Genomic DNA, 19,099 nt, shown 5'->3' on the forward strand with positions numbered 1-19,099 from the left:
TATATATATATATATATATATATATATATATATATATATATATATATATATATATATATATATATATATATATATATATATATGTTTTAATTTATGTGATGCATTTTGACTAAACACAAAAATTTTTAAAGATAAATAAAATTTGCGTTTAAAAAATAAGTTCAAAACATTTATTTAATTATAGATTATTTCATTAAAAATAAAAATTAAAAATCACAATAAAATTATGTTAAATATATAAAGATAACATTATTTTTAAAGACAGATTAAAATAAGGTGCATCACATAAATTGATTAGGCAGTATATGAAACTATTGCTAATGGCGCGTGACAGCTATATTCCCCTCGAAACATGAAACCATGTTTGCCACATAAATTGAGGCTGGAGCCCAGTATAAATGATGAAAAATAAAATCTTTCTTTAGAAGCAGAACAAAGTCTTTCGGCTCAATTAATCTTAAGCGGTGCAGTTGTTGGTAAAGCTACCATCTTTACTCTTCTGCTGGTATCAACTGTTCTCTGTTAATCTGTAAGTCCAATTTCCTTATGCTTTCGCTCTTATGTGTGTATACCTATACTCCTATCTCTGCTATAAAGGTTTGATCTGCGAATTAAATAAATATGGGAAAATAGGCCATTTTAGTAAAAGGATTCTTGAATTTATGAGCATAGCTTATATTCAAGGTTTTGTTTTTGATGCTTTTGCAATTCTAAGCTACGAGGTTGTAAGAAGTAGTGGTTTTGTTTATGGTTGTTAATTCAAAGATTAAGTGTTTGATTAGGTTTCTGATTCATCCCTTTTTATGAATGAAATCAGGGGCCAGGGCAGGTGTATTGTAATGGTGTACACACTTGTGTGTTCATTTCTCAGTATTTGTTGGTTTACTTAAGCAGCTCTGAGAGAAAATTGGATATTAGAGGAAGGTGTTTGTGGTTCTTGACATTGTTTTTAGAAACAAAGATGCAAAGAGTAAGGGTATCATCACATCAAGCTCCAGTACACAAGCTGGGGGATTCACAAATGACATTATCCCCAAAGTTTAGGTTAGCTGCAAAGCAATCTGATTTACTTGACCCTTCTCTCGAGTTAGAATTATGGCAAAGGGGAGAACCCCTAATTCCTGGACTTCCAGATGATGTTGCTCTCAATTGCCTCCTTAGGATACCAGTTGATAACCATATGACTTGCAGGGTAGTCTGTAAACGTTGGTATTCGCTTTTTGGCACTAAAGATCGATTCTTTTGTCGAAGGAAAGAGCTTGGATTTCATGATCCTTGGTTTTTTGTATTTGCCTTCCATAAAAGTACTGGGAAAATTCAATGGAATGTCTTTGATCTAAATAACTTTGCTTGGCACACTATCCCTGCTATGCCGTGCAAGGAAAAAGTTTGCCCCGATGGATTCGGTTGTATTGCCTTTCCCCATGAGGGTGTTCTCTATGTTTGTGGTGGAGTAGCTTCTGATGTCGATTGCCCTCTCAATGCGGTGGTGAAATATGAGGTCCGGAAAAACCGTTGGACTGTTATGAAGAAGATGATCACTGCTAGGTCCTTTTTTGCTAGTGGAGTTATTGATGGGATGATTTATGTTGTTGGAGGAAATAGCACAGATCTTTTTGAGCTGAATTCTGCTGAAGTCTTGGATCCTAATAGAGGGATTTGGCGCTCTGTTTCAAATATGGGAACAAAAATGGCTGCATACGACTCTGCAGTTCTTAATGGAAAGCTTTTGGTAACAGAAGGCTGGTTTTGGCCCTTTTATGTTTTTCCTAGGGGCCAGATTTATGACCCTCAAACGGATAATTGGGAGAACATGGCTTCCGGGCTTCGAGAAGGTTGGACTGGTTCCAGTGTTGTGCTCTATGGGCGTCTGTTTGTTGTTTCAGAACATGAACGAACGAAGCTTAAGGTTTATGACTCGGAAACTGATTCATGGGACACTGTTGAAGGACATCCACTGCCAGAGCAGATATGCAAACCTTTTTCTGTAGATTGCTGTGACAACCGGATTGTTGTTGTAGGTCGAAATCTTCATGTTGCTGTAGGACATATCAAGAGCCTGCAGCAAAAGAACACATCAAGCAAACGCTGCTCGTTCGCTGTTTGCTGGCAAGTGGTAGATGCTCCTGAATCCCTTTCTGACTTCACACCATCTAGTGCACAGGTTCTATTTGCTTAGCTTCATAGTTTCTATTAATTAACATGCGTGGAATGTCTAGTAGTCTATCTTATGTATTTCCAACAAGGTCCTGTAATTGAATATAATTAATTATCTATGGGTATTCCTCAGTTTCTGCTCTATTTAGCTGATATATAGTAAATTCTGCTCTCCTGCTCAACCTTTTGTGTCCTTTATAATGTAGTTCTTGATTAATGCTAGTTCACTGAGGTACATAGTCCATTAAACAATGATCTAATTGAACTATATTGATGAGATTAATTACTGGGTTTTCAAATTGTATTAGTATAGGTATCTTACTACTGTATAATATCCATGCTGGCGCAAGAAAATTATTGTTTGAATCCCCCTAAGGAGCACTTCTCTCCTTCACACCTACATTTTTGTACTGGTCTACCTAATTTATTTTTGAATTGGAACTACTCATCTGGAACCTCGTGCTTTTCATCATACCTATTCTTTTTTTCGTCATTTTCATCATACTTCATTTCCAGCTGGTAGTACCTGGTAAATGACCCGAACCAACCCGTCTTATCTTAAAAGAAAAGAGAGGGTGAAGGAGAAAAAGGCTTGTGTTGCACCCATATTATTAAAAAGGGCTGTGTGAAAATGAAGGAATAATTGATAAAAAAAATGTGTACGTGTTGTACACACTACTACCCTTGTATTTTTCATATTATGATTACGATGTTGTCTTTCCTGTTACAGTAGTACATAATTCAATGACCTTAGGCTTCTCGTGGTGTAGTTTTGGTAATTTGTAATGAATATGTGCATTGAAAAGATGAATGATGTTTCCAGCTCGTGCTTCTTCTCTAGTCTAATTTCTCCTACTACTGGCTAGGATCTAATGTTTTTTATAATAAAATCTAAATGGTTGGTGCCAACTATACTTGTTAATTATATTACAATAAATACCAACGTGGCCTATGAGATGATGATTCATAGTGAATGGACATGAAGATGACACTGGTTGTTACATTAGGTTATAGTTACCCAAGTTTGGTTGGCAGACTGGATTTTCCAGATCTTTATAAGAATTAAATATACTCAATCATACTATGATTGCTATTATCTAGAAGAAGCTATCACTTTAGTACAGTTTGCTCTGCTAATGCTGTTAAGAGTGCTTGCTTTGGAAGGGGAAAAAGTTATTCGCTTCTTTGGTCTACAATCATGCTCTTTCTTTTCTTCTTTTTTCATTGACATATTGGAATATGTCAAGTTAGTAATATGCAAATTTTAATTATTGGTAATTTAGTCAAAATACCAAAGGCCAAAATGTCACTTATTATGGATCGGAGGGAGTACAATTTATCATTTATATACGAAATACCCCCTGAGCCCGAATGAGGCCTGGTTTAGATAACAACTCCGAGTTGCTTTGGCTTTGGAGTATCTGATAAAAAACGAAGTCTTTAAAATAATTGAATGTTTCAACCGGACACAATGATGTTTTGCCGAGGGTGGCCTTTTTTCATAGGTTTTAATCATATGCAAGGACCTTACTTTCTACGTACGAACTTGGACGTCTCTGAGCCGTTTTAAGTTGGCTGTAGCATTTCATGTTCCCGCCCTGCCTAATAGGCTCGGTTCCTCCGGGATTCGATAGCCCGAGCTGTCTGAACTTATTATTGGACAACAGTCCCCGACTTGGGGAGGTCCTTGGGCTCTAGGGTTTTGAACCCATTATTTATTCTAAGTAACTTCGCGATAAAATCACCGGTGCAAATGTGAAGTGATGAAATATAGGGGGCAAATTTCTTTCATTACTTTGCATGTAGAGTACATGATTGAACGCACAAAAGCTTTTTGCCATGGCAAGAATGAGCTACACGGACACGGTTCATTTGACCGTTTGACCCTTACAATGAATTCTAATATTCAAGCCTTTGCTTTTAACATCAAATAAAAAATGCCTTCTAAGGATCCCGACTTAGGGCGTAATGGCTCCTCTAATATTCGAGAATGAGCTCGTGAGAGCTCATCGATTCAATAAGGGTGGTCAGTAATCTCGGCTCAGGCCGATCTTCAAAACTAAGGTAGCATATTTTACTGTATGACATTTTTCCGTAAAACCCACTTCAGGAAAAACCGGTCCATGGAAAAACGAGTGCAACACGTGCTTTCAAACCTAGTAGTCAAATTTAACCTCGATCGAATATTTGCATAGATTAGTCCAAAGCATAACAAATTTCAAAGGAAATTGTGTTCGTACCTTAGCAGTAGTACCACTTAAGTGTGCCACATTCCAGTTGCTCGGTAGATGTACATCGTTCCCCGACTCGAGCTTATATGAACCTTTCCTGGTTATACGCAACTCTCTACGGACTTCCCAGTTTGGGCCTAGTTTCCCGTTGTTTGGGTTCTTGGTGTGTAGCGTAACTCTCCTTAATACCAAGTCCCCGACTTGAAAATGTCGAAGGTTAGCCCTTCGGTTGTAGTATCTCCCCATTCGCTGCATTTGGGCCTCTAATCGGACCAGGCCGTCTTCTCGCCTTTCGTCTGATAAGTCCAAGCTCGTGGCCATGGCCTCGTCATTTGACTTCTCGGTAGCGTACTGGAACCTTAGGCTTGGTTCCCCTACTCCGGTCGGGATTAGAGCTTCCACGCCGTAGACTAAAGAGAATGGGTTTGCGCCGGTGCTTGACTTCGAAGTCGTTCAATATTCTCACAAGACCCCGGGCAAAAGTTCTTTCCACTTTCCCTTAGAATCAATCAATCTCTTCTTCAAGTTTTGGAGTATAGTTTTGTTTGTTGACTCTGCTTGACCATTCCCACTAAGGTGGTGAGGTGTTGCCAAGTTCTTTTTAATTTGTGGTCTTCGAGAAGCTTACTTACCTTGCCGCCGATTAATTGTTTCCAGTTGTCGCAATCTATCTCGGCTAGTATCCCGAATCGGCATATTATATGATGCAGATGAAGTCGATGACCTCTTTCTCTCGAACCTTCTCGAACGACTATGCTTCGACCCACTTGGAGAAGTAATCGGTCATGAGTAGTATGTATTGGGCTTTATTAGGTGCCCATGGCAAGGGACCGACAATGTCCATCCCCCATTTCATAAATGGCTATGGCGATAGGACGAGGTGAAGCATTTCCCCTGGTGGATAAATCATCGGGGCGTGCCTTTGGCATTCGTTACATTTTCGGACGAAGTCTTTCTCCTTGGGATCCGATGGTAATTTCTCCTTCTCAAGTAGTCTATGTATTTGTTCCTCCAATCCCAAGTCAAGCTTGTCGAGTTCACCTCGACGTGACCTTCTTCTACCACCGAGTTCATCAATTGTACTACTGATCCGGAGTCGACTGACGACCCTAAATTGGACAACGCATCGGCCTCGTTATTTTGATCCCGAGGTACGTGCTGTAGAGTTCATTCCTTGAATTGGTGTAATGTCACCTACAACTTATCCAAGTATCTCCCCATCCATTCCTCTTTTTCTTCAAACGTCCCATTGACTTAGTTGGTGATAAGGAGGGAGTCACATTTGGCCTCGATCACCTCGGCCCCCAGGCTTTTAGCCAGTTCTAGACCTGCAATGATAGGCTCATATTCGGCTTCGTTGTTAGTCAATTTTACAATTCTAGTAGACTACCTTATTACGTTACCCGTAGGTGGTTTAATACGATTCCTAGCTCGGACCCCTTTGCGTTGGAAGCACCGTCCGAGAATAGTGTCCAGATCCCCGAGCTAGTCCTTAAGGTGAGCGGTAATTCCTTCTCAACCTCGGGGATCAAGACCGGCGTAAAGTCGCTCCGGAAGTCCGCCAAAATTTGAGATTTTATGGTTGTCCGGGGTATGTACTCGATATCGTACCCACTAATTTCTACGGCCCATTTGAGAAGCCGACCCGAGAGCTCGGGTTTGTGCATAACATTCCTCACCGGTACAAAGTTACGACACATATGGGGTGAAACTGAAAGTACGATTTTAATTTCTTAGATGCGCTTAATAAGGTGAGCGCTAATTTTTCTAAGTGTGGGTACCTTGTTTCGGCATCACGTAGGGTTCTACTAATATAATAAATAGGAAATTGCATACCTTCTTCTTTCCGGACCAGGATACCGCTTACCACTACCTCGGAAACTACCAAGTAGTGGTATAGTTGTTTGTCCACCTTTGGAGTTTGCAGCAAGGAGGGCTCGATAGGTATCGTTTGAGTTTTTCTAAATCTTGTTAGCACTCCGGGGTCCAAGAGAAGTCGCTATAATCAGAAAAACCAGTGGCTCTTGTCCGACGACCTCAAAATAAACCGGCCCAACGCGGCTATCCGCCCGGTCAGTCTTTGTACTGCCTTAACGTTGCCAACTACGGTGATATCTTCTATAGCTTTTATCTTGTCCGGGTTGATCTCTATTCCCCGGATGGATACGATAAGCACGAGGAACTTGCCTGAGCTGACCCGGAAAGCACACTTCTCCGGGTTTAGCTTCATGTTATATTTCCTCAATATGTCGAAGGTTTCCTGCAAATGCTTCAAATGGTCCTCTGCTCACAGGGACTTAACCAACATATCATCAATAAACCTCCATTATTTACCTATTTGTTCTTCGAACATCCGGTTAACTAGGCATTGATACGTGGCACCAGCATTTTTCAGCCCAAACGGAATTACGTTATAACAATAGGTGCCAAATTTTGTTATGAAATAATTTTTTTCTCGATCGCCCGGGTCCGTCTGAATTTGGTTGTACCCGGAATAAGCATCAAGAAAACTAAGTATCTCATGTCTTGTCGTTGCATCAATCATTCGATCGATGTTAGGTAAAGGGAATGATTCCTTTGGACACGTTTTTTAGGTCCTTATAATCTACACACATTCTATGTTTGTTTACTTTTTTAGGTACGACTACTACGTTAGCTAACCAATCTGAGTACTTAACTTCCCGGATGGAACCTATTTTCAAAAGTTTAGGTACCTCGTCTTTGATGAATGAGTGTTTGATCTCGGACTGCGGCCTTCTTTTTTGTTTGACCAGGTGGAACTTTGGATCCGGGCTTAATTCGTGAGTTGTCATCTCCGGTGGTATCCCTGTCATATCTAAGTGGGACTAGGCAAAACAATCGACATTAGGTTTAAGAAAATCAATAAGTTTTTTCCTAAGCTCGGGAGTTAATCCCGTGCTCAGGTATACCTTTTGATCCGGTAGGTGCTCGACCAATTTAACCTGCTCCAATTCCTTGATTGTCGATTTAGTGGCATCTGTGTCATAGGGTGCTATAAAAGATCTCAGGACGCCGTAATCATCCTCCTCGCCCGCTATGTGCTCCTCCTATTTTCCCGGCTGGGTCGAGGTGGGGATCATTGATTGCTATTTGATTTCCTTTTCTTCGACCAGCCCCATATATTTGTATGTCGAAATCGCGGTCACCAGCACCACTTCATCGATAGCGAACATCTCCTTCGCGGCCGGTTGTTCCCCATAGACTATTTTGACCTTTTTCGGAGTGGGAAATTTCAACGTCTGATGTAAGGTTGAAGGCACCGCCCTCATACTGCGAACCTATGGCCTTCCGAACAAGGCGTTGTACCTCATATCCCCCTCGATCACGTACAACTTTATTTCCTGGGTGGTCCAGACAGTGTTCGCTGGTAAAGTTATTTGAACCTTCGTCGTCTCGCACGCCATGTTGAATCCGTTCAACACCCGGACCGCCGATACAATTTGGTCCAATAATCCCAGTTGTTCTACGACCCTCAATCGGATGGTGTTGGCCGAGCTACCTGGATCAATCAACACACTTTTTAACTCTAGATTTATTGATAAGCACATATATTACTAGTGCATCGTTGTGAGGCTAAATGGTGCCCTCGGTATCTTCGTCACTAAACGAGAGGGCCCCTTTCGGGACGTAATCCCGGGTGCGCTTTTCCCTTGTGATAGAAACTTTGGTGCGTTTTATCATTGGCCCTTGGGGACATCCACTCCCCCCGATGATCATGTTTATCACGTGTTGGGGCTCCTCTTGTTCAACCTCTTTGTTGGCGTCCCTGTTTTTGAAATGGTTTTTGGCCCGTTCACTTTGGAATTCTCGAAGATGCCCGTTATTGAATAATTGAGCCACTTCTTTCCTTAACTGTCGACAATCTTCCATCTATGACAGTGAGTACCGTAGTACTTACGCACCAAGCTATGATCCCTCTGTGCGAGATCGAAATGAAGTGGTCTAGGCCACTTGGTCTCTTTGATGCGACCTATGGCCGACACTATACTTGTATCATCCAGGTTGAAATTGTACTCCGTTAATCTCAATGCTTCCCTATCCCCGAGCGATTATCAAAATCGTTTTTACTCGTCATACCCCGGTTGCTCTATCCTTGATCATTTCTCCTGTCGTTGTAGGGTGGCAAGCGGATCTGTTTCCCCTTATGTCCGAGTCGTACGACTGATACCGATCTCGGACTGCCCTTTGCTCCTAGTCGATAATCCTCTTAGATTTGTCACTTGCTCTACTGGCGTAAACAGACCCTGAGGGGGCCCCCAGCTGGTCGTCATTGACTCTGATCTTTGGCTGATACCTGTCATGGACGTCGACCCAAATAACCGCCGGGTACTCCACCAAGTTTTGCTTTAATTGTTGAGAAGCAACGAAACTTCATGGGTTAAGCCCTTGAGTAAACACTTGAACGACCCAATCATCCGCGACTCGGGGCAGGTCCATTCGCTCCATCTAGAACCTCGACACGAACTCCCTACGCATCTCGTTATCTCTCTTCTTGACTTTGAAATGGTCCGATTTCCTCATCTCGACCTTGATGGCGCCGGCATGGACTTTTACAAATGCATCCGCAAGCATAGCAGATGAATCAATACAATTCAGAGGCAAGTTATGATACCATATCATCGCTCCTTTAGACAAGGTTTCCCCAAATTTCTTCAATAACACCAATTCTATCTTGTCGTCTTCCAGGTCATTCCCCTTGATTGCGCACGTATAGGAGGTTACATGCTCCTATGGATCTGTGGTCCCATTATACTTGGGAATGTCGAGCATTTGGAATCTCTTCGGGATTGGCTTCAGCGTCTCACTCTGGGGGAAAGGCTTTTGAATGAATTTTTTGGAATCCGACCCCTTCAATATTGGAGGCGCTCCTGGAATTTAACGACCATTGAATTATAAGTTTCCACCTTTTTGTCGTTTGCCTCTATCTTTTTGTCACCGGACTCCACCCGCTTTGTTAGTGATTTAAGCATCTTCATCACTTCAGAAGTTTCCCCGGATCCATATTCATCCGATTCCATGGAAATTTGTTCATCCATTTGAGTGTTTTCCCTGAATCGCTCGGGCTCGATCCCGTTAGGGACATGACTTTGTGTTTGCAATTGCTCTATTGCCGCTTGCTGAGCTTGCAACATTTCGAAAGTCAATCGCAAGCTAACCCTATCACCTTCCCCTTCGGGTGCTTCTCGAGCAGATGGCCGGGGTGCCCTGGGAATGCTGTTTTCGGGGTCAGTTGGCATGTTGATATTGATGGCAACTTGTGAGTTAGCGTCAACCGGGTCAGATCTTGGGAAACCATTAGGATCAACAGGGGGTACATCATTGCTAGGTATGACGTTATTATTTTAACCATGGTGGCCTGACTCGGCGTCAATGTTCTAGTGAGCAGACTGAGAATTTGACATTCTTCGATTAACCTGAAATCGAATTTCAACGAATAAGTGTAAAATATGTGCAGTATGGAGATTCGTATTAAATTACCACTATTATCCTTTACCCCCGCGGTGGACGCCAAAATGTTTACCCTAAAAATGAGTAACAATTAAATTTGTACGCGGTTGAAATACACGTGATTTAGTTTAACATGAATGATCTAAGAATTGCAAGTAATTAAATTAAAGAGAGATAAAATGATAAAACCAAACATGATGGAAAAATTAAGCATGGTTTAAGTTGAACACTGAGAACTGGCCCCGATCGAGTCCCCGATACGGGCTCAATTGCAATTAAAGAAAAGCGGAATTGAAGAACACTTTAAACAACAACTAGAAGACAAAAATGAACTTTATTGCTTTGGTATGCGTGTCAGTAGTGGTTTAAAATGATAAAAGTTCTCCCCTTTATATAGCAGGGGAGTTTCAATACTAGCACAAGTCTAAATCAGGTAAAAATCTTCTCCTTTTGGTATCAGACGGGATTTGCACCGTAATTTCGAATTGAGGGAGGATATTACAGCTCCCTGATCATTGTGCTTAACTGTTTCTCTTTCTCATTAGTCTCGAAACTTCACTCTGTCCGGATCCGATGTTTAGTCGTGTCCAGTCCCCAATGCACCATTCTTCCTCCCGGGGTTTCGAAATGCGGAATCATTCGGCTTCACTTCAGGTTGCGTCAGATTATGCTTCCCTCTCGTTTCTTTACTGGGAAATCAGGTGTAATATTATCCCTTATTTTACCCGTACACAATTTCAAGGACTCGTCTTAGTTTTGAGAGTTTGGATGTCCTTTTTGTGCTACATTCTAAGCGTATTTATCTTTCTGATAGAGGTTATCACTTCATTACATTATCACATACCCTCTCCGGTCCATAATACGTGATATTTTTTTTTCTTTTTATTTTGATCCAAAATAAGTGAACTTTTATATAATCAAGAAGGAATCAATTTTGCTTTTCCAAAATTTGCACTTATTTACATATCCCAAAATGTCAAGTTAAGAGCATGCAAATTTTAATTATGGGTAATTTAATCAAAATACTAAAGGCCAGAAGGTCACTTATTATGGACCGGAGGATGTACAATTTACCATTTATATATGAAATACTCCCTCTGTTCACTTTTAGTTGTTCACTTTTGATTTGCACTCCTTTTAAGAAAAAATAAATGAAGTATGTATTTTATAATATTACCTATAATAATGATAGTATTTTCAAAAGTCTTGAGAAATGATTTGGGGAATGAGTAGTAAATAATAAGGGTAAAACAGAAGAAAACAAAATTTCTCTAGATTTAGTATAGTGGATAAGTAAAAATTAAAATGTATTTTTAGTATAGTCGACAAAAAAAAGTGAATGAAGAGAGTAACATATTAGACTCTAATTTTACTCATTTTAGGCTTCACCCCCCCCNNAAGAGTAACGACATTAGTACTCATTTACTTACACTTAGTCGTNTACCCACCCCCCCCCCCAACTCTTTCTCAGGCCTTTCTCTCCATACGTGTTGAATTGACAGGAATTTAATTTCGTCGTAAAAATAGCCTTGGTCTCTGTATACGGTCGAAATCAGAAGAGCTCGATTTCGAGGACTTAACGGAACCCCGGGGCTCACGAAGTAAAGATCAGGGATGACTGGAAAATGCATACCTCGTGGGAGCAAATCGAAGATCCGGCATGATCTGCCTCGAGGGCAGTACAATTTCGATAACACTCAAGAAAGAGCAGGAATTTCTCAAGGACACGTGGATCAGGATATAAATTAAGGGATAAGATTTGTACGAAATAGTACAAGTCCGTGCTAGGCTGTTATACAGTTGTACCAATAGAATTCTTTGCCATCATTGGAAATGTACCATATTAGGGTTTTCCCCTTCTATATAAAGGGGACCTCAATCTTTGTAAAAGACATCTGATACACTGCAATAGAACATTCTACTCTACTGTTCTCGTTTACCGTGCTCCACAATTGTTCTTCAGCTTTATTATTATTACTTTATTGTTCATACTTTATTGGCTCTTAGCTCACCTCGAGGCCCCCGAGATAATCGAGCTCAAGGTCTCCGTTGCTCTAACAACACTGGTTTGATTCATCAGTTCTTCTTACTTAAACCTTATATTACTTGTATATTCACTAGTATTAGAATAAATCACATATCTTTAAACCACAAATTAACTTTAATTGTTACTCACATTTTTCGAGGTAAATAGATTGGCGACCACCGTGGGGCTAAAGATAATAATGATTATTTTAGTGCTAGTTCTCTGATAACATACGTTATTCTTCACACTTTTTCTTGTAAAAAAATCTTTGATTTCAGGCTTAGACGTGTCTAGCACACAGAATGCACCTATTCATGACGACGAAGGTCTTGGAGAAAACATCGGTATAAGGATCGGTGTACCACCAGTAAACCCTGAGGAAGTGCCAAATATGGAGCCGGTTGATATCAGTTTGCATAACGCTCTAAACGCGGATTCCGTGCAGGGAATGAGCGCAGAGAAGCCCGGCCCGATGGCCAAAGAGCACAAGGAATGGAAGAAGGGGGAGTCAGCCTCCAAGTGATATTCGAGATGCTGCAAGCTCAGCAAGTCGCCATCGCTCAACTTCAGAGCCAGAATAGAACTCAAAACACCGTCGAACCGGAGAACACTCTGCGTGCGGAATCGGCGTTAGAGAGGTCCGCTGAAAATGGCTTGGGGACTGACCCTACGATTATGAAAATGCTCGAGGATTTATCCAAGAGGATCGAGTCCGGAGAAAAGAATATTGAAGAAAATGGCAAAAGGTGGAGACATACAACTCAAGGGTCGACCAGATACCGGGAGCGCCTCCAATTTTTAAAGGACTGGACTCGAAGAAGTCGTGCAAAAACCATTCCCCCAGTGTGCGGCTTCGAAGCCCATCCCAAAGAAGTTTCGGATACCAAATATCCCAAAATACAACGGGACCACTGATCCCAACGAGCACATCACCACTTATGCTTGTGGCATTAAAGGAAATGATTTGAAAGATGATGAGATTGAGTCTATTTTGCTAAAAAAAATTGGGGAAACTCTGTCTAAGGGTGCCATGATTTGGTACCATAAGTTACCCCCGAACTCTATTGATTCGTTTGCCATGCCGGCGTACTCGTTTGTAAAGGCACATGCCGGAGCCATAAAAGTTGCAACAAGGAAGTCTAATGTACTCAAAATAAAGCAAAGGGAGAACGAGATGCTGAGGGAATTTGTATCCCGCTTTCGGTCAGAACGAATGGAGTTACCTCCGGTCTCCGATGATTGGGTCGTACAAGCCTTCACTCAAGGGCTAAATGAACGAGGCTCGATAGCTTCGAAGCAGCTAAAGCAGAATCTGATCGAGTATCCCGCCGTGACTTGGGCGGATGTGCACCAATCAAAAATTAGGGTCGAGGATGACCAGTTGGGAGCCCCCTCGGGCTCAGTTTACCCAAGAAGGTTACTAGCGAAGGAGTCAGGAAATGCAGATAGGGGGTCAAAATCGAATAAGGAAAGATATCAGCCGTATGTCGAGGATCAAAGGAACATTTCAAGGCGTAACATACCTTGGAATGATCGAAGAGCAAATCGAGGTCAAAGTTCTCGAGGACTCATGAGAAAAACCAGGTTTGATAGGCACTAGGGACCGGCGGAGGCACCCTTATTATCGGAGTACAACTTCAGCGTCAATGCCTCGGGTATCATCTCAGTCTTTGGCAAAATTAGAGATACTAAATGTCCCAAGCCTATATAGACCGATCCTTCTCAGATGAACCCCAATTTTGATGTGCAAGTATCATGGTACTCATGGGCATAGGACCGAGGATTGCAGTCAGCATAGAGAGGAGGTAGCCCGGTTATTTAACAAGGGGCATCTTCATGAATTTCTCAGCGACCGGGCCAAGAACCATTTCTTGGAAAGAGATGCAAACAGGAAGAATGAACCTGAGGAACCCCAACACGTCATCCACATGATCATCGGTGGAGTCGATATCCCACAGGGACCTATATTCAAACGTACCAAAGTATCCATCACAAGGGAGAAATGGACTCGGGACTACGTGCCCGAGGACACCTCCACCTTTAGCAAGGAAGACATCGAGTCTTTATCTCAGCCTCGACGATGCGCTAGTAATTTCTATCCTTTTAAATAAAGTTCAAGTTAAACGTGTTCTCATGGATCCAGGTAGTTCGGAAAATATAATCAGGTCAAGGGTCGTGGAGCAACTCGGGTTGCTCAGTCAAATCATACCAGCTTCTTGAGTCTTATATGGTTTCAACATGGCAAGCAAAACAACGAAGGGATAAATCATCCTCCCAGTCAACGTGGCCGGAACCCTACAAGACACCAAATTTCATGTCATCGAAGGTGACATGAGGTATAACGCTTTTCTTGGAAGGCCGTGGATCCATAGCATAAGGGCAGTGTCATCGACCCTTCATCAAATGATGAAGTTCCCAACAAAGGATGGCGTGAAAACAGTATATGGAGAGCATCATGCAGCTAAGGAAATGTTTGCTGTACGCGACTTGGCACTGGTATCGACACCATCTGCATTGGAAAAGTCAAAGAACGAACAGGTGGCCAAAAAGCAATCGTAGCCCATACCCTCGGTCGAGCCCGATAGACAGGTGTTCGATGAACAGGTGGTCGAAGAACTCGAGCAGGACATATTAATAGAGCATCTTCCAGAACGAAAGATATGACAGGGATTCTACTTGAGATAACTACCCATCGACTAAGTGTCGATCCCAGATTTAAACCGGAGAAGCAAAAGAGGAGACCTCAGTCCGAGGTAAAGCATGCATTCATCAAAGAAGAGGTAATCAAACATCTCAGGATACGATCCATTAGGGAAGTAAAATATCCCGAATGGCTAGCTAATGTAGTGGTAGTCCCTAAAGAGGGAAAAAACTTATAATGTGTGTAACTACAAAGATTTGAACAAAGCATGCCCTAAAGATTCTTTCCATTGCCCGACATCGATGCTACGGCCGGCCGCGATATCCTTACTTTTCCCGATGCCTACTCCGGGTACAACCAAATTCAAATAAACTCGGAGGACTATGGAAAGACTTCATTCATCACAAAGTATGGTGCGTATTGTTATAATATAATGCCCTTCAGGCTAAAAGATGCAGGAGCCACATATCAATGCCCAATTAATAAGATGTTCGAACATCAAAAAGGTAAATCTATGAAAGTCTATATTGATGACACGCTAGTTGAGTCCCTGCGCGCAGAGGACCATTTGAACCATTTGCAGGTTACGTCCAATATCCTAAGAAAGTACAACATGAAGCTCAACCCCGAGAAATGCGCATTTGGAGTCAGCTCAAACAAGTTCTTGGGTTTCATGGTGTCGAACAGGGGTATCTAGATCAACCCCGATAAAATCAAAACCACTATTCAAAAATTAAAGAAAAGGTTAGATGATGCAAAAAGGGGAAATGGAGAGAAGTGTCGCCCAAAGTGCTATGGGCATATCGAACGACCTCAAAATCGAGCACGGGGGAGACTCCATTTTCTTTGGTATACGGATCCGAAGCATTGGTCCCGGTCGAAGTCGGGGAACCTAGCGTCAGGTCTCAGCATGCCACCGAGGACTCAAATCGAAAAGCTATGGACACTACTCTCGAACTACTAGATGAAAAACATGAGGTCGCCCAAAAAAGGATCGAAAGGTATTACAACAGAAGGACGAACCTTCAATATTTCGGAAAGGAAAGCCAGGCCCCAATTGGGAAGGACCATACCGTGTCCTCGGAGTCGTGGGGAAAGGATCCTACAAACTTAGCAAAATGGAAGGCGAGCAACTACCAAACAATTGGAATGTATCGTTGCTCAAACGCTATTACTGCTGAGGTATGACCTTCCACCCTTTTCCATTTGTGTCTAGAACTAACTCCTTGCAGTGGTTCTTGGAAACATCGAGGCACCTTTCAGCTCGAAGACCTTGGATTTTAAAGCATGTGTTGCACTCTTTTCCCTTAAAGATTGGGTTTTATCCCAAATAGGCTTTACCTGCAAGGTTTTTAACGAGGCAACACCTATTATCCCGCTTTGTGAATGGTAATATCCTTATTAGGTGAAGGGATCTCCACGTGCACTTCGTCTCCCCAACGGAAATCTTCCTTTACTTATTTGAGATCGGTTATTAAGCTAGTATACCAAGACATGGGTTCACATTGTCCTGGAACTGAAGCAGGCTTGTTGACCTTGAAATTTGAAGACGTATCACAAAGCCCGGGTGTACACTCCTCAATGCTAGGAGGTACCACTATTTTGTTCTTCGATGGGTGTGAAGACGAAGAGGCCTTTTCTTTTGTGGGAATGTCTTAAAAGTGTTTGCCACTTTTTTCTGTGAAAATTCAGAAGAAGGAGAAGGAGCAGGTTAAGAAATAGGCACAAGGGAGGAATAAGTGCAGAGAGGATTTGATGGTATTGTAAAAGTAAAAGTCTGAAGAATGAAGCATTAAAGTATTTATAGAGGTTGTCTAAGCGTATTGGAGAAGCTAAACGGATGACCAATAACCATCTTTCATTAAAGGATTTTCAAAAACTGTGTAGGCGTAACTTTTGCACGACTTTTCAGTCTCACGGACCGCTGACCTCACCAGACTAATATCATGATTGGGACATCGAAGGGGTGAGAATCAAATTGTTTCTTATCATTTCATTCTATGAAATACGGGGACTATCTGTATATGGTAAAAATCGAAAGAGCTCGATTTCGAGGACTTAACGGAACCCTAGGGCTCGAATTCGGGTAGCACGAAGTAAAGACCAGAGCTGACTAGAAAATGCATACCTTGAGGGAGCAAATCGAAGACCCAGCATGATCTGCCTCGAGGGCAGTAAAATTTTGATGACACTCAAGAAAGAGCAGGAATTTCTCAAGGACACGTGGATCAGGGTATAAATTAAGGGATAAGATTTGTACAATATAGTACAAGTCCGTACTAGGTTATTATACAGCTGTACCAATAGAATTCCTTGCCATAATTGGTGTTTACCGTGAAAATGGTAATTACAATTAGATTTGATTTTGTGGTTCTAAAAATACGTGATCTATTATTATGCTGGTTGTTTTGGAAATAAATGCCAAGTAAGAGATTAGAAAACGAGATAAGAGCTTGAAAACAAGGTGATAACCGAACCAATAGGCTGATAAGCGGGACCTCGAGCTTGCTTATTCAGGGCCTCGACGTCGAGTCCTATACCCTGTCGTGGGCAGTCGATGGAGGGACTAACAGTTATCATAGATTCAATGATAGCCTTTTATGGTCAACAATAAGCAATAAATGAAGAACAATAAATAGAACACAATGAATGTAAGCAATAAATGGAAGTAATGAAATCAGGAGAATATGTTAGAGAGCAGAGAGAACATTTCTCTTGTCGCATGTTGTTCCCCGTAGACGGTTTTAATCCCATCCTTTGTCGGGAATTTCATCATTTGATGGAGGGTGGATGATACTGCTCTCATGCAGTGTATCCATGGCCTTCCGAGCAAGGCGTTGTACCTCATGTCTCCTTCGATGACATGGAATTTTGCATTTTGGGTTGTGCCGGCCACGTTGACTGGGAGGGTGATTTCCCCTTTTGTTGTTTCGATCACCATGTTGAATCCGTTGAGGACTCAAGAGGCGGGCACAATTTGGTCAAGTAGTCCGAGCTTCTCTACCACCCTCGACCTGATAATATTGGCCGAGCTACCTGGATCCACAAGTACACGTTTAATTTGAGATGAATTTACAAGGAAAGAGATTACCAGCGCATTGTTGTGAGCTGAGACAAGGTCTCGATGTCCTCGTCGCTGAATGTGAGAGCATCCTCGGGTATGTAACCCCGAGTTTGCTTTTTTCTAGTGATGGATATTTTTGTTCTTCTCATCATGGGCTCCTGTGGGGCATCGATGCCTCCCAAAATCATGTGGATGACATGTTGTGGCTCATTTGTTTCGTTCTTCTTGGTCGCCTCTTTCCCAGAACTGATTTTTGGCCCGGTCACTAAGGACTTCTCGGAGGTGACCTTTACTGAGTAGTCGGGCTACTTCTTCTCGGAGCCGGTGGTAATCCTTGGTCCTGTGGCTGTGCGTGTTGTGAAATTCACACACTAAGTTATGATTTCTTTGCGAAGGATCTGATTGCACGGGCCTAGGCCACCTGGCGTCTCTGATTTTACTGATGGCGAACACGATGTCTGATACATCAACGTTGAAGTTGTATTCTAACAAGCGAGGTGCCTCCGTCGGCCCTGTGTACCTATCAAAACCAGCTTTGCTGACAAGTCCCCGTGGATTCAGGCCTCGGTCCATCCTTCGATCATTGCAGGGTATGTTGCGCCTCGGGGCGTTTCTTCTGTCTTCAGTGTATGGTTGGTATCTTTCCTTGTTTGAATTTGGCTCCTTTGCTGGAAGCCTGCTGGGATATACCGAGCCCGAGGGGGCTTCTAGTTGGTCGTCTTCGACCCTGATCTTTGACTGGTATCGGTTGTGAACATCCGACCAGGTCACGGCAGGATACTCGACTAGGTTCTGCTTCAGCTGTTTCGAAGCCACCGAGCTTCGTTCATTCAAACCTCGAGTGAAGGCTTGTACTACCCAATCGTCGGAGACTGGTGGTAGTTCCATTCAAAAGCAAGACATGAACTCTCGCAGCATCTCGTTCTCCCTTTGCTTGATTTTGAAGACGTCGGATTTCCTTGTGGCCACCTTAATGGCCCCGGCACGTGCCTTTATGAAAGAATCTGCCAGCATGGCAAATGAGTCTATAGAGTTAGGAGATAGGTTGTGATACCACATCATGGCCCCTTTCGAGAGTGTTTTTCCCGAGCTTTTTCAGCAGGACGGATTCGATCTCATCGTCCCTCAAGTCATTGCCTTTCACCGCACAGGTGTAAGTAGTGACACGCTCGTTGGGTCCGAGGTTCCGTTATACTTCGGAAGGTCGGGCATTCTGAACTTCTTTGGAATGGGTTTCGGAGCAGCTTCCTGCGGGAATGGCTTTTGTACGAACTTTTTCGAGTCTACACCCTTTAGGATCGGGGGTGCGCCCGGATTTGGTCGACCCTAGAGTTGTAGGCCTCTACCTTCTTGTTGTTAGCTTCTATCTTCTTCTCTCCAGACTCGACCCTCCTTGTGAGGTACTCGAGCATTTTTCCGATGGCGGGGTCGGCAGCCAGCCCATTGTTGCTTGATCTTTCTGGTATGTGCTTGGCTCGGGGAGCCATTTCCCGAGCTACCGTGCTGGGAGT

The 19,099-nt window shown here is 42.5% G+C and overlaps 1 protein-coding gene across 1 annotated transcript; it reads left to right on the top strand.

The window, feature by feature from the left end:
* LOC109243001 (F-box/kelch-repeat protein At1g30090-like) lies at window positions 359-2,314 on the top strand. The gene is made up of 2 exons (XM_019409897.1): window positions 359-529; window positions 818-2,314. Exon 2 carries the CDS (start codon window positions 962-964, stop codon window positions 2,177-2,179), a length of 1,218 nt encoding a protein of 405 aa, XP_019265442.1. The 5' UTR covers window positions 359-529; window positions 818-961; the 3' UTR covers window positions 2,180-2,314.

This window comes from Nicotiana attenuata, chromosome 2 (genome assembly GCF_001879085.1).
Source record: "Nicotiana attenuata strain UT chromosome 2, NIATTr2, whole genome shotgun sequence".
NCBI lineage: Eukaryota > Viridiplantae > Streptophyta > Magnoliopsida > Solanales > Solanaceae > Nicotiana > Nicotiana attenuata.